This window comes from Balaenoptera acutorostrata, chromosome 14 (assembly GCF_949987535.1).
Source record: "Balaenoptera acutorostrata chromosome 14, mBalAcu1.1, whole genome shotgun sequence".
NCBI lineage: Eukaryota > Metazoa > Chordata > Mammalia > Artiodactyla > Balaenopteridae > Balaenoptera > Balaenoptera acutorostrata.
Window position 1 is genome coordinate 5,582,610 of NC_080077.1, and position 16,289 is coordinate 5,598,898.

At 36.3% G+C, this 16,289-nt stretch overlaps 1 protein-coding gene across 1 annotated transcript in view; it reads right to left on the reverse strand.

The window, feature by feature from the left end:
* PACRG (parkin coregulated) overlaps positions 1–16,289 on the reverse strand; it is a 526,594-nt gene that overhangs the window by 206,472 nt on the left and 303,833 nt on the right. Inside the window, exon 4 of the mRNA XM_007186085.2 lies at positions 4,747–4,896. Coding sequence (XP_007186147.1) covers positions 4,747–4,896 — 150 coding nt within the window. The remainder of the gene's footprint in view (positions 1–4,746; positions 4,897–16,289) is intronic.

Genomic DNA, 16,289 nt, shown 5'->3' on the forward strand with positions numbered 1-16,289 from the left:
ACTAAAAATTGTATAGAACTCCATGGGGGAATAAACCTTAATTTCAAAATTAAATTAAAAGCTCTGTGAAATAAACTTTATACAAGTCAATTATAAGACATAAGAACTAAAGACATTTTTGGTGAACAATCAGCTCTCAAAAGTTCATCAACAGTTTAAAGGACCATGAAAATACGTACCATAGAACCCACAAAAATATCTAAAAAGGGTCTGAAGCAGGTTGACTGAGAATTCTTAGGCTCTCCTTAGAAGTTGTTTTAAAAGACTATCAGTAGAAAACAGTTGTTTCTATTTTTTAGAAACTACTTAAATTTCAGGGCGAAAGACCTGGTACAAACTTTCCAAAATTTGGCAAATTTAATGCATTCTCATTTCCTGTGTTATTTAATGTGTCTGAATTCGAATTGGAAATTTTAAATCTCTTTTCATGGACTTCTATTAGTCTATGGCATACATCTTAGAAGTACCCTAGATAAATCAAAGACTATTTGATTTCACACACTTGGGAACATGTTATTTCATTATTACATTTACTTTTGCATATTCTGTGACATAAAGTTAATGTACTCTTAGAGCTGCTGATAACTGGAGTCTATGAACTGTATCCCTTAGAGGTTGTTTCAGGACCGCTGGTGCAATTAGAAACAAAAGTACCAAAATAAGGATTGCCTCCAAAAAACACGGTTGTTTGATAGCCTTAATCTGCTGGCAGAGCCCCATATTTTAGCTGTAAATGTTTTAATGCCATTTATTGGCTCATGCTTCTCAAATGCAATACACTGCATCATTAATTTTGTACTTTCATCTCTGAAAGCTATAAATTGAGCATTCCTATTGTCTTAATTTTCTGTAACCTTTAATAACATTTGTGAAAGAACACAAGAAAGAAGAAATTGTCGTTATAGAAACTCCTCTTTCTCTTTCACCCCACAGCAGTCACTGGAAAGACAGCATGTCTTAGATATCCAAAATTCACTGTTTAGAATTAAAGAAAACAAGTTCAAGCTTAGATACTAGCTTGGATCTTCCAAAGAGGACCCTGATCCTGGTTTGTCACACTCAGCTTCTCTTTTTAAGATAATGACCTTCCCCCAAACCGCACTCACATGTTTGAGCTTGCCAGGAAGGGATGGATTTGAAAACCAGTTATCCTTGAATGAATCCCATTGTCCTTACTTTATTTGGCCACCCACCTGGCATTTGGTAGTCAGAGGCAAGGTGAGTCCTTTGAAGCAAAGGGACTGCAGCCGCTGGGGAAACCCGGAGGTCATGCCTCACTCACAGGCTCACAGAAGTGACCAGGGGATACAATACATTAAATTACCTCTTCAAGCTGCTACATACTAATTTATACAGTATTGCTATATTTGTATATAATATCATACAGGGATAACATTGTATGTGTATATAATGTTGTATAATAATAATGACTATCTCATTTAATATTCAGTCAAGGCCAGGCCCCACATGAAGGGGTGTACATTATCTCAAATTGTTTTGCCAATGTTATGAAAAAGACATTATTATAAATATTTTGTGCAGATGAAGAAATTTAAGTTCAGAGAAGTCACATGATTTGCCTAAGGTCACATCTCTTCAGCTCCCAAATATTACTCTTTATTCCACATTGCAATTCACCGATTTGTCTGTTGTTGTTTTAACTATAGCCTAATTAAAACCTGTGAAAGTATGTTATTTATAGATAGAAATACAAAGCCACTCTTTCTCCTAGACCAGGACTGATCTTGTGGGGCTGGTGGTAAGTTTCATTACCTGTAGAAGTGTGGATGGGGACACAGGTTGGTGCTACCAGTGTCATGTGCTCCTCCCTGGTCTACCTAGTTCCCACTGGTCCCCTGGGAAGACTGCTGACATGGTTGTGCATTCGCTAGCTACTCAGCCCCTCTGATCATTTCAGAGAAAGTCCAGCTGACATTAAAATAGGACAGAAATTGCAAAAAGGAGCAGGCAGTAGAATTATGCTAAAGCTTGTGCTTCAAGGGAACATTAACAGAAGGATAAGGTCATTATATTTGAAGGAATATTCTCTCTTTCATTCTTTTGGTCATTTATATTGGGTCTCACTCTCAAAAATATATTGTTGTGGGACTGGAAAAATATATCTTTGAATATGAATTTAACAAGACATTGATTACATGAAAGTAGGGAAAAAGGAAACAGAAAATGAAATTATTCTCAGATACATTGAAATTAAGGATGAAATATTTTTTCTAATGCTACATGCTGTAATTTCTAATTTATTTTTAATTGTAACTAAATACATCTGTTACTAAAGACACCTGCTTAAATAAAAATGTATATATGGTTCTGTGAATATGAATAAAATATAATCATGAAGCAAGGTTTATTAAAATACTATTAAAGCTAAATTAGTTTTAGACTGAAAATAGTATTGTAATTGGAAATCCTATGATAAGCTTCTACTGGTAGAACTGGATTTGTGGTAACAGCCACTTTGAAGAATAGTTTTAAGTTTTAGAGCTAGAATGCTCCAATTATGTAAGATGACCCTCTGGAAATACAGCAAACTGCATTCTGGCATTGTACTGACAGGTTTCTAAGATAAGTAGAAAATGAAGCTGAAGCTAATAGTTTTTCCGCTCAAATGTCAGAAAGATATTAACCAGAAAAATAGTTGAATGTAGAATTCCTGGTGCATGCATTTAGAAATGTTCCAAAATAATCAGCTAGGTGTGGGACCAATTAAGGCCATGATATAAACTGTAAATAAACAGGAGATGTATTCCTAAACCCAGTCACTGCTTTTGTGAAGCATATGAACATTTGTAAGTTAAAGAATTAAATAAGTAATATAATGAGGAATATGTAGAAACCAATTGCTTTTGTTTAATAGTCTAGAGCTCCCAAGAGATTTATCTGTCTTAGTGGCAGCTGTGCTTATTCTTCTTTACAGGGTTCCTTGAGGATGAGGGAGATTCTAATCATCTTTTGAATATCACTGTCTTTCTTATTTTATACAAAGATACAAAATGTTGCTTAGATTTAAGTTCCGGATCCCACTGTAGGACAAGGAGAGCATTAACGCGCATGGTGACCCCTACTCCTACTCAAGCAAGGGAGGGGGATGCTGGCACTCATCTTCCATGAGAGGCAAGTACAGAAGCAAATGTTTATGGAGGGGAAGAGTTACAGAGAGGCAACTTTTGCAGCTAAAAAATGGAAATAGTAATTGTACATACATCATAGGTTTCTGTGAGGATTATTGAGGAAACATTTGTGAATCACACACTTCAAAAGTGTTAACTATAACTGAGATTTCTGGGGGTGAGTGTTCCCTGATTCTTCCATTTCTGTCTTTATCTCTAGCATTCTTGTCTTTATATCTATCTCTTATTTGATGCCGCTATGCAGTAAAAATATGAATTATGAATCAAGAATATTTAAGCAAGTATTTTCCACAAAGTAGAAATGCTGTTACTAAAACTTTCAGTTTAGATCATAAAAGACTGAATTACTAACACCCAGTTTTTACTTTCCTGAAAGAGTGACCATCTCATCTAAATGACCACATTAACTCTGTAGTGTTTAGATATTTTGGAATGGATATCAACTCATTCCATTATGAACATTCTTAAGCTCCCATAACCCCAGTTGAAGTCCTTTTTACTAAAAATGTTTAATATTAAACATATAAGTAGGCCCTACTCCTGAAAGACAGCTAAAGACTCTGATGATCCCATGATTTCCTGAATAGTCTGCCTGATTAGGGACACTTTTAATAGCAATTTAGGAAATATATGAAAAATAATGATTCCAAAAAAAGGACTTCTTTGTGATTGAAGCTGTCATATGTTCAGTTTTTAGTTTGATTTTTTTCTTGTCTGTACAATAAGCAGATCATGTTGCAAAATTTTCATGCACTGTTCCACTAAATTACTAACTTACTTACATGGCTGTCAGAAATTAACTTCAAATGTTGACTTACACTGTGCATATGAGAAGTATGGAACTTCAAAGTTAGCAACATAAAAGAAAATTAGATTCACATCGTTTCAAGAGGTACAAAAGGAAAATCACAGTGTCAATGAACAGATGTACATCCACTGCCTGCCAGGAGATCACCACAACTTGCTAATACCTTTGGGTGAAGCAGATTCACTTGAGTGCATCAGTGCTTTCCAAACCTTATAGAATACTATTTTAAAAAATAAATACGTCAGCACATATATATTTAATCAGTACACACCATCAGCTAAGTAACTACGAATCATCTATTTTTCTTTTTTTAAATAGAAATAGGAGAACTTATATTAAAACTCTCCAAACCGCCTGTACCAGATTTTAATAATATTGCTTTAAAAATTCCACTTAAATCAATTATAAAAACTGACTGTAATTTTAACAGGAAATACCTAAAGGCAGAATTACTATCAAGAGAAAGGACAAACTCAAAACCTACTAACATATTCAAAAGACTGTTAAAAAAACTTTACAATTTTATTATTGGAAGATTATAGAACTGTTTCAGTGCTTCTGTACTGAGTAAGTAAGCTGTACATGTGAGGAGTAATAAATAAAATTGTTAATTTTACTATTTCCCTAGGGAGTAGCAGGAGAAGAGGTAGGAGTTATGCTATTTAGATCTCCGAATGGATCTTGGTTTATATGTAATAATAAATCCTAAATGTGTTGCTAATTAACGCTACCTCAAACCACTCCCTTTTTTAGTGCTTAAAAGACATTTTGACTTCTGGGATAACTCACCATTCATATTCTTAAAGATGTTCAGGATGGGGAGGATTTGACGGTAATAGGGCACCAGAGCTTCACCCACCATCTCAGCTGACACAACCAGATGCTGTAGGACTTTGAGAGTGACGCAGATGACCTGTCGGTTTCGGAGGTTCAAGGCATCTATACAGTAGGAAAAGGAACAAGCCAAAAATAGAAAGATTCATTTCTACAGTGTTAAGGGAAGTCATCTCGTAGACCACTTAATTAAACTGTACTCTACTGGGGATCACCAATAGCATAAGCCTTGGTTATTACAGCTTTGAATGATGCACTGTTAATGCTATAAACAGGATCTTGTTTGTGTATTATTTGTTCTCCCGACTTGCACTGACTCCTCATCAATCCTAAGAAAGCAATTCATTGTCCTTCACAGAAGAGGCTGGTGATGGACAAGTAGCATGAAAGGTAAAAGATCAGTTCGTGTCGCTAAAGGACCCCATGAAGGTTGACACCACATAACGTTTTATGCAACAATCCCGTTCAGTTAGCAATCCATGCTATGCTTAAAACTATTGCCATGAAAAAACATTTTTGGGGGAAGAAGAGACTGGTTATGCTGTATATGAGTAGACACTATAGACTGGTTACAAACATCGAGAACATTGTTGGTAGAAGTGACCATAAAGTGACTATATTTAGACTTTCAAGAAAGTAGGGAAGAAAAGCAAAAATTTTTAACGTTCAGAACTTCAGAAGGAATTAACAGTATATAACTAAGATACCGAAGGCATACAAAATGTTTTTAAAGAACAATTCTGAATGCACAGTAACAAGCTGTACTGCAGAGATAGAACAGGAGACAGTAAGTTACCTGGTGTTCCCCACGTGCAGGGTCTGGAAACCTGCTCCAGTGGGGATGCAGAGGGCCAGGGACAAGGACACGGATAACTGGCTGTATAAACTTGGCCAACTCCCTCATACTTTCTTGGTCCTTAACCATGGGAACCTATTATTTACTTTCTAAAATGGCCAAAAATTCTATGATTTAAATAGAAAAGCCATATAAAGCATCTATTATAGAGGGTCAAAGGTGGTGACTGATAAATTGCAATGCCCGAGACTACTTCAGGACAAAGTCAGAGGCTCTTATTTGTAATATTCTACCTTCTAAAGGAAAAATTGACTATGACTTTAAAGCATGTGCCATTTATGGAGGGACAAAAGGAACCAGTCCATCCAAAGGAATGACAACACGGTCACTGTACTTGTGAGGCAGTCCTAACATTGTTCTTGAACTCCAGCTCACATTTCCAGTAGCCTGTGTCTTGCTATCACCTCAAATTCAGTTTGTTCCAAAGATAAGTTTCCCCCATAAACTTTATCTTTCCCCTATTTACCCCATATTTAGTATTGATACAACCAGGTTCCCAGGTATCCAGGGTCAAAATCTGTTTCTCATCCCTTGCATTCTTCATGTTGCAAAGTCATCTTATTCTGTTTTTGAAGTAACTCTTGAATTTGTGTCCTCCTCCCATCCTCACCTCTAGCCTTCTAGTCCTGGGGCTCCACCCTCACCACCTCTCCTCTGGTCCTGGGGCTCCATCCTCACCACCTCCCCTCTGGTCCTGGAGCTCCATCCTCACCACCTCTCCTCTGGTCCTGGGGCTCCATCCTCACCACCTCTCCCCTGGTCCTGGGGCTCCATCCTCACCACCTCCCCTCTGGTCCTGGGGCTCCATTTTCACCACCTCTCCCCTGGTCCTGGGGCTCCATCCTCACCACCTCTTCCTTGCTCCTGGGGCTCCATCCTCACCTCTCCTCTCGTCCTGGGGCTCCATCCTCACCTCCACTCTTCTGGTCTTGGGGCTCCATCCTCTCCATCTATCCTCTGATTCTGGCCCTTAGAACTCCACTACTGGAGAACTGCCATACCTTCCTAACCCACCTGCCTTCTTTCTGTCTTTCTCCACTCCCTCAACCTGTCTTTTCACACTGCTGCTGAATTCACCTTCTTAGAACATATTTGATAATCTACCTGCTCACAGAGTTCAGAGTCTCCCCGACACCATTTCCTACAGAATAAAGTACAAACTAGCCAGGCACAAGGGTGACACTTAAGGTAAGTTTGAACCAAACTAAATTCTCAATTGAAAATACAAGAATATAAGGTATCATTTAGTGGTTTCACAGCTATTCTCTTTGGAAGCACTAGGGAGTGTTTAAAACTAAAGTGTGGTCAGCTTCATCCCCTCCAGCAAAAAAATAGGGGTTGAGGTATGAAAACACCTCAGGGAAACCCCACAACTTCTGGTCCAGTTCAGACTACATTCCTGTTTGGTTTGAAAGCAAACACAAATACAATGAATAGAGAAGGCTCAGCTTCAATGCAAGGAATCAAGTTAAATATAACTATGGAATTTGATTGCATGATGGCTCATTATTACAGCATTTAGACACACTGCAGATCATACCATATATTCTGAGAAACAACTAAAAATAGAATGCTATAATTTAGCCTAAAAGCTGTAGTAATGAGATGCTCAAGAGCAGAGCTTCAGAGAACCATGGGAAGTTGGAGAGGGAGAAGGTCAGGTAGAGTGTCTTGTAGTGGTAGTGGGGATCCTTTTTTCTGGTCTTATCCAAGCTAAAATTGTTTTGTCTTTTTAGGAAGCCAGGGGTTATTGATCCCTGCTTACTGACGCAACTGCATTTAACAGAAGAGAACTGGGAGCCTGCAGAAATGTCATTCTGAGTATTATGGGCAGTACACATTCTTTCAAAAAGTCTACCAATGAAGCTCAACATGTTTAGGGTTTGGTACTGCACAGATCTGTGTGATGGTTCATATACTAGTAACTAACATGTATTGGGCACCTCTATATACCAGGAATTAAACTGAGCACTTTACATATATTAGTTTACTTAATCCTCATTCATCAAATATTTATTGAGAATACATTATGCACCAGTTATTGTTTTAAGAATTGGAGATATAGAAGTGAACAAGACAGATATAGTACTCAGCCCCTTGGGGCTTACAATATAGTATGGAAGAAGATATTGAACAAATACTACAAGTGTGTTGAGATTTCATAAGAAGGATATGGTATTTAAACAGCAAATCAAAAAGGCATTCAGCCCAGCCTACAAAGTAGGGAAGGCTCCCAGACACAGGTAAGGACCTAAGGGATGAGTAGATGTTATTAGGGTGAAGGAGAGGGAACGGCATGCTAGATTGCCCCCTCTTGGGTAAAGGACTTCTTTTATAAGGTCTACTCCAGCTCAAATGGATAAAATTCTACTTAGCGATGTGGGAACAAAGCCCAAGATAGCAAAGAAGCAGTCTTCCAAATGCTTTTATCATTGTGTATGTGTTTTCCTTGGGATCATTTAGAAATGGTGGGAAGAAGGATGTGAGTATGTGTAGATGTACATAAAAGGAGAGTGAGGCCATAGTACTTTTCCCCAAGCTAAAAGATCCCTAGGTCCTGTCTTGTCTTATCAGCCAAATAGAATCAGATGTCTAAAATCCTGGGTTTCTGTCTTTTCTTTCTATTCGTCCCTCTATCCCACCCCACTTCTTAAAAAGGACTCACAGCCACATCCAGCTAAATGTTTTATAAACTGCTTAGTCAGGAAGGATTAGACATTGAAACAGAATTACATGAGTTTGTTGTTTTAATTTTTTATATATTAAAATAAATAAAATTGAGTGTATATAATTTCATTCCATTTTGTGGGGTTTTCTTTTTTTCAAGAAAGCCTTTCTGTTGACACTATAAAGTCACAAGTAGGAGAACCTATTGAAAGTATTAGAAGAGATAGCTATCTGAGCATGTGTAGAGCCCATCTGGTGACTGCAGAAAAGATTTTGGTGGCCGTAGTGCCTACTGAATGCTGGCTTGTCAAGTGCCCTTTTTTAAGAGTATACATGCCAAAGCTTGCAATAAAACAGGCTAAAGTATGCTCATCTACTACCAATGTTAGAGAAAAGTCTTGCCATATAGAATATACTGAGGAGTAAACCTTTTTATATATATGAGTAATAATAACATCGAACTTTTGTTGATTAGGTTTATCCCTGTACATATGGCTAATTGATCACCTGGGGATAAATTAATAATCTCTCTCACCAAGGATAGTAATAATAGCTATTAAGAAATAATTATTTTATCTCATTGCAACACTGATTGAATTAACATGATTGTGAAAAATGTTATTGAATTGACAAAGACTGACAAGTAAAATGCTTCAACTGTTACTCTTAATGACATCTAAAATGGAACCCTGAGGCATCCTAAATGAGCAGGGACTGGCTCTAAAACTTCTGCAGTAGCTGTGAAATAGAGCCATGGTATGCGCTATAAAAGCCCCTTAACTTCATCTAAGAGGGATTTTTTTTTATATTGCCCATTTCCACTTCAGTTCCTCAGTTCTATTTTTTTCCCTCATCCTTGGGGAGTTAAGATATACCATTAAGTTGGAAGTCTTTTTGTTCTTACTGTCCCAGTAGAACTAAATAAAAAAGAGGTTTGTTTTTTTTTCTGAAACAAAGTTCTTTTCTTTTGAAAAAGTATGTTAACAGATATAAAGAGAATATGATTCTATAGCTTGAAAGAGAAGAAATGTGTTTATTATTGTGTTGATGGGCCTGAAAGCAACTGTCAAGATTTAAGTGAGGACTCTGAACTCAAGATTTAAGGTTTTGAAAAGGGTCTAACATGAGAAATCTACTGACCTTATAGATCAACCAGGGGAACCTTTATATTCAGAAAATTAGATTTCTATTGTACTGCTTACTGCTTTCAAGTATAATCAACAAGATAGAGCTTCCAGATGTATGGAAATTGTTGAAGAATAAGGAAAAAGTAATTTAAAGTCAAAGTAGTAAAACATTCATCTTAGATGGTTGTAAGTTACATGCATGATTTTCTCAAGCATAAAATCCATTATTGCTATGAGTTTTTGCAAAGTGAGAACATTTTCTACTATTAGATATGATTCACTACTGTGGAATCAGGAATAGATAGAAATATTTCTACTTCTTTTAAAATTGGATACACCAAACAAAATGTAAAAGCAAACAATAAATTCTAAAAAATATTTTTGACATATGGTATAAATGTTAATATCCTTGATATACAAATAGCTACCACAAATCAATAAAAGTTTGAAACTGCTAATTAAAAAAATGGGCATATAATATAAATAGACAATATACAAATTAATAAATACAAGTGAACAATTACTATTGTAGAATTTTCAACTTCATTGATAATCAAATGAAATGAAACACTACTCTATAATTTTGAATATCATATTAACAAAAAGTTTTTGAAAATTTAATACTCAGTATGGAAACAGGTCTGGGAAAAGAGGCACTCTCCTAGGTACCATATTGTAAACCATCACAATCTTTCTATAGCAACATGCATGTAACACTTGACCCAGCAATTTCACTTCTGGCATTTAGTCAAAGGAAGTATGCAGCTGTGCAGAAAGAGTTATAGGATAGGATGTATCAATAGTATTATTTATAATTATAAACCATCTAAATGTTCCCCAAAACACTGGCTTATTTAAGTAAAATCTGGTATACCTATACAATGGAAAATTATAGTTATTAAAGTCATATAATAGAAAATATTTTTAAAATAGGAAAATGTTTATAAGATACAGGTGAGTAAAGAAGAAGGTTATAAAGTGTATTTTCACTCTGCTCTCATTTTGAAAATAGAATGTAAACACAGTAAATACTGGAGATTTATAAGCTCAGATACAATAGAGACTATCTTATCCATTGGCATATATAGACACTGGATTTTATTCTATTAAAAAAATACCTTTTTTTTTTAACACTGCTTTTTTAAAAAAATCAATGTACCTTGCATATTTCCCTAAAATATTATTCTTCATGATTATAATTTACATGTTTTAATGTAGCAGAATTCTGGCCCTGTCTCCTTATTCTTTCTCAATATTTTCTTGATTATTCTTAACTATTTACATTTTGAGAGAAAATTTAGAATAATTTAGTCAGGTTAAAAAGTATGCTTGGCACTTTGATAAAATTTCCAATAAATTTAGATAGTAATTTGGGGGAAATGGCCATCTTTCCAGTTAGGAACATGTATCTCTTCAACTGTTCTTGTTTTTTATTAAACTCCTCGGAAAAGCTTTATAGTATTTTTCAAGTAGATTCTGTATACTTTGGTTAGGTTTACTAGTGTTTGAATCATTTTTATTTATTTTGGTATCTTAAATGATATATTTTTCAATTTACTGTGTAAAATATATATAATATAAAATGTTATTTAACCATTTTTAAGTGTACAGTTCAGTGGCATTAGTTACATTCACAGTATTGTACAATTATCACCACTAACTATTTCCAAAATTTTCCATCACCCAAAATAGAAACTCTATACCTCTTTAAAAAAAACCATCCCCACTCACTTCCCCTTGAGCCCTTGGTAACCTCTAATCTACATTCTGTTTCTATGAATTTGCCTATTATAGATGTCTTAAAGTATTTTAAGTATTATTTTTTCTGATGTTGAAATATTTAATTAATAATTGAGATTGCTGCACCCAGTATCATGTTAGTCAAATTAGACTGAAATGAATATAAATTTTGCTAGTCAAGGGGCGCTAACCATACACATTTTTAGTTTTCTGAATATAATGAATTCAAAATATGTTTTCAAACCAAATTTAGGTTTCAAAATTGCAGAACCTATTCTCCTTCCAAAACAGAACTCAATTGCTATACAAATAAATATGATGTGGCCTGAGTTCTTAATTAAAGTATCAGAGACTTAGCTTAGCTATTATATACATGGAGTAAGCCTATCATAATTGTTACCATTTTTCTTTAATTCATTGTTCTCCAATAAGTGTTATATTAAAAGAGCATCATTTTTTCTCTCATCTCATACAGAAAGGAATTATCTTTATGCAAAATTCAGACTTTTCCGTCAAAGCTTTGTCATTACAAGTGGTTAACTTTTTCACTTTTTTGATAGACAAGAATATATTCTGACTTTAGGACCATAGAATGCAACTTAGTATTCAGTGACAGTGTTTGGTCTTTCTTTCCATTAAACACTTAGTTTTAAAGATAGATACACAGTTAATATTATTTGCTTAAATAAATGAAAGTATTCAGTTACCAGAATGGTCTCAACATTATAGTCAGTACCATGATCTATTTAGTACTCACAACTTTCTAGACATAGAGGAACCTGAAGAACAATGTCATTCAACACACCCTTCTTCAATCTTGTTGCAACCAAGGTTGGGCCTGTTTTTGCTCTCATACATACTGAAGCCTCTAAGGGTAATTGAGAGTAAACTTATCAGTACCCTGCTTTGTCAGAAAGCAGAGGAGGATTTGTCTCTTTGGAGTACCCTGCTCCCCTGTCCCGACACTACTGGCTCAGTTCAGCTTGAGGGAGTTGGGTGACAGATGGAATGATGAGCAAAGGAAGCAGTTAGCCAGCCTTGGTGCCATTCTCAGAGTAAGACCAAGTGACAATGTGCTGTGACAAGCAGGCACTGCTTCTAAGAATTACGGTTATGTTTTTTCCTCTGGTTGAGAAAAGGTGTCTAAGTTTGCTCCAGCTTTAGGATAACAGAAGTAGTGGATTATGAAGAAGAATATAGTACACACAGGCTTTTCACAAAACAAGAAAGTTGAGAGCTGTGCTACAAAATAGAAGATGGGTAAATACATCACTTTCCAAAAAGGAGCTGCCCTTTCCTCCCCAAAGAAGGAATTTGAAAAACTACACACTGCTAAGCTTGACATCAATATCTGGTAAAATTCTAGGACTGATTATTTAAGCAAGTGATTTGAGAGCTCCTAGGACAACAGCGTGATTTCTAGGAGCCAGAGTGAGCTTTTTGGAATGTCAGGCCAGGCTTACCTCACGCATTCGAACAAGTTTACTCATAAAAGAGATCACAAACAGACTATACTGCAAGGCATCTGACAAGAACTCTCTTGTAGGCAAGATACAGAAATGGTTGAAGAGTTAGGCTTCTTCTTTTTTCCTTACTGTGTGAATAACTGAATTTCAGTAATATGCCTTGTTGGTTTGGTATCGACCTGCAGAGTCCTTACTGGAATACTGCAGTGGTCCATACTTGACCTAGTCCAGTTTCCATCTAACATTTTTATTGTAACTTGGATGAAAGTTATAAAAGCCAAATCTATCAATTTTTTGATGACCCAAAGTTGGGAAGTCTGTAAAGACACGGCCATGAAGGAACACCAAAGAGGTAAAAATAATAATTTACTATTATTACCACCGTGATTTGGCACTGTGCTAAACTTCCTCCCTGTATGATCTGTTAGTCCTTACATAATGCCTGGGCAGTTGGTTTTATAATCCCCTGGGAAAGATGAAATAATTAATTTACCAAAACCACACAGCTAGTTAATGACCAGCTGTGGTCTGGTGTGCACGAGCCCAGGGCCTGTGCTCATTATGGTTAGACCCCACTTCTTCTCAGCATCCCACCAAATCCTGGTGGACAACAGGGCCAGACTTGGAGCCTGCTCAGGAGCAATGCTGAGTGCTGCACAGTGAACACAGGTTCTAGCGTGGACTTTGAGCAAAACAGACACCTGCTGGGACCTGAGCTTAAGTGGTTTGTTCTTGGGGAACAAGTCATCCTGATGAAGCTGGGTTTCCTGGCATCTTCTGAAAAAGCAAGCAACACTCTGCAGTAGTGTTATTCCTTGACTAGAGTTCAGCTCTCATGTGGAAGGAGGAAGTTAACAATAAGAGATTTTAGCCTGGGTGTCCAAAATCTGTTGTCATAATCCAGACAGAGAATGATGATGATGGTGATGATGATAAAATTTATCACCCACTACATCCTCTGCTAAGAGCTTGAAATGTATTATCTCATTTAATCACTAAACTAACCATAAGTTGGGTGCCATTCTCATCTGTTTTCTAAATTGATCCCCAAAGTGATTAACTTGTCTGATAGCTGGTATGTGGCAGAGTTAGAATTTTGACCAGATAGTCTGACTTCAGAGCCCTTGTTCTGAATTATCACACTATACAGGAAGAGTGATAGAATTTGTTTCTTTATTTGAGAATGGAAAAGGGGCAGCCAATATGTGGTGAACTCAGTTTGAAAATGCAATAATGCTATTGTTAGCTCTTTCTCTCTTTTATTCTATTGTGTTTTTCTGGCATGGACAGCTACAATCTCCATTCTCATCATTTTTATTTTGGATCATTCTGAGTCTTTTTCTTTATTCATACAGGGATAGGCCTGATTTTTATTCACCCTCACAGGTCCAGAAGGAATTTTTCCTCTGGCAAGTGACCAGGTAACTGTTTAAATACTTCTGAGAATGTCTAGTCTCTGTCTCAGACTGCTATCATCTTGCATCCACTAACACATTATTTATGTATAGGACATCATGTAGAGGGACACCAGTTTTTATATTATAACTTTCTTTATTAGGGAATTAAAGGCGGTAGGCGATTGACAGATTGAGTGTGAGAGAAATGGACAGAGAGGAAAGGAGAAAGAGCAGCCTCCATCAGGTAACTGGATTTTACAGCCCCACCTGGCTATGACTGCTCATATTCAACACGACACTTATTAAGAACCTGCTTATCACCTGACCTGGGCATTTCTATACGACCTCCCTTAATGATCACAACAACTATCTGGGGTATGTATTAATTCCCTTGTTTTGGAGATGAGGACTAATCTCCCAAACTCAAGGAGATAGACTAATTTATACAAAATGGTAGAGCCAGCACTAGAACCCAGAAACCAGGTCCATGGCTTCTCCAGTGGCCACACTAATCCTCAGAGAGGACAGAGGAACATGGTCTTTAGCACCACCTACTGAAGCTTCCTCAGAAAATGGATGTATGTTTCAAGCTTTAAGATTCCAGATTCCATTGACCTCGATAGCTATGAATTCTCATTTGGGAATATCAATTGGTCAGTAGGGGTTAAGTTTGCTGTAGTAATAGACTGAGCCTAAAATCTAAGTGGCTTCACACAGAAAAGGATCATTTCTCATTCATAGTAGATACCCAGTTCATGTCAACATGGGGGTGAGGAGAAGACAGAGGACTGTGCACTGGCTCTGAAATGCTTGGTTTGAAGGGAACGCACATCTCGTTTCTTCCATTCACAGCCCGTCGGCAGAGTTAGTCCCATGGTCTGCATAACTGCATAACTGAGAAATGCTAAGGAGGCGATAGATGTTTGGTGTGCAGTAAATGTCTCTGCTATAGAATTCACGGCGTTTTGAGAAGCTACCTCTTTTCACTTCCACTAACCTGTACTATGGGTAGGTTACATGATCTGGGTTAATTGAGTCAGTGTGTTCCATCCCCCTTGGCCATAGTCCTAAGCTGGTGCATGTGGTACAATCACGGTGCACCTCTGACTTTTATTTTTTCTGGAAATTAAAGGACAATGGCACTTGTTCTTTTCTACAGGTATAAATAAGTAAGCATGTAGTTCCAGGATTGGAGCATCCTGAGGCCAAAAAGGGAGCCAGCTTTAAGATGACCATGCATAAAACAGAACAAGAGTGACATTGGCAAGCCACCAGATTAAATCAAGCCTGAAATGAGACCCTGGATTGTTCAGTGATGTGAATTATTAAGCAAACCTAATTCTTTATGAAGCTTTGAATTAGTTTTCTTTTTCTGTCTTGTAACCAAAATAATCCTAAGTAATACACGAATTTTTTCCATATTTTTAGAACAAATAATATATTTTCTTCTTAAATTAAAAATTATTACTTTTTAACACCTTTAAAATAATTTACCTGGAAAATTTCAAGTGATATAAGTGAAATTATTAGATCATAAAGAATAATGCAGTTCAATTGGACTTGTTCCCTTCTAATTAAATAGAATTCTCAAAATAATTTTTGTATCGTGATACAGATTCTCATATTTTATTCTTACTTGGTATGTTTTCTTCCACTGGGCATTCTTTAAAAATACCATTTTGCTTTTGAAAATAGTATTGTTTAAATTGCTTCAGCTGTGTCTGTGCATGTTTGTCCTTTATAGCTGGGTGACCTCAACTCATTAGAGCTCTCCTAATGAGGCCACAGTTTTATGACCTATTTGTAGATCAGTGATATTTCTGTAATTCTTTAGCCAGGTCACCTTGTCTCCTAGTAGACCATCTCACAAATGTATGTTACTGCTCATAAACAAAAAGAGTCACATGAGGGAATGTAGATGAATAAACAATTACTCTCACTACTTAAATAATTTCTCCAATAAATGGAAAGCATTATATCATTATACGCTTTATTTGCTGTTTCATATTAGAGATTCTTACAAGGTAGTGTTTATATAACACGTAGTACAGTGGCAAGCCTAAATGGCCACTTCACACTTTTGATCATGACACCTATACAAATTTCAGTATGGATAGCAGTTATGTACCTGATTAAATAAATTATGCAAATATTTTGATGCATCTACTGTGTACTAGCCAGTACATTAGATGCTGTGGGGACATATCACTTTCTAACATTATATTCTAAGTGACGTAAGAGAGAA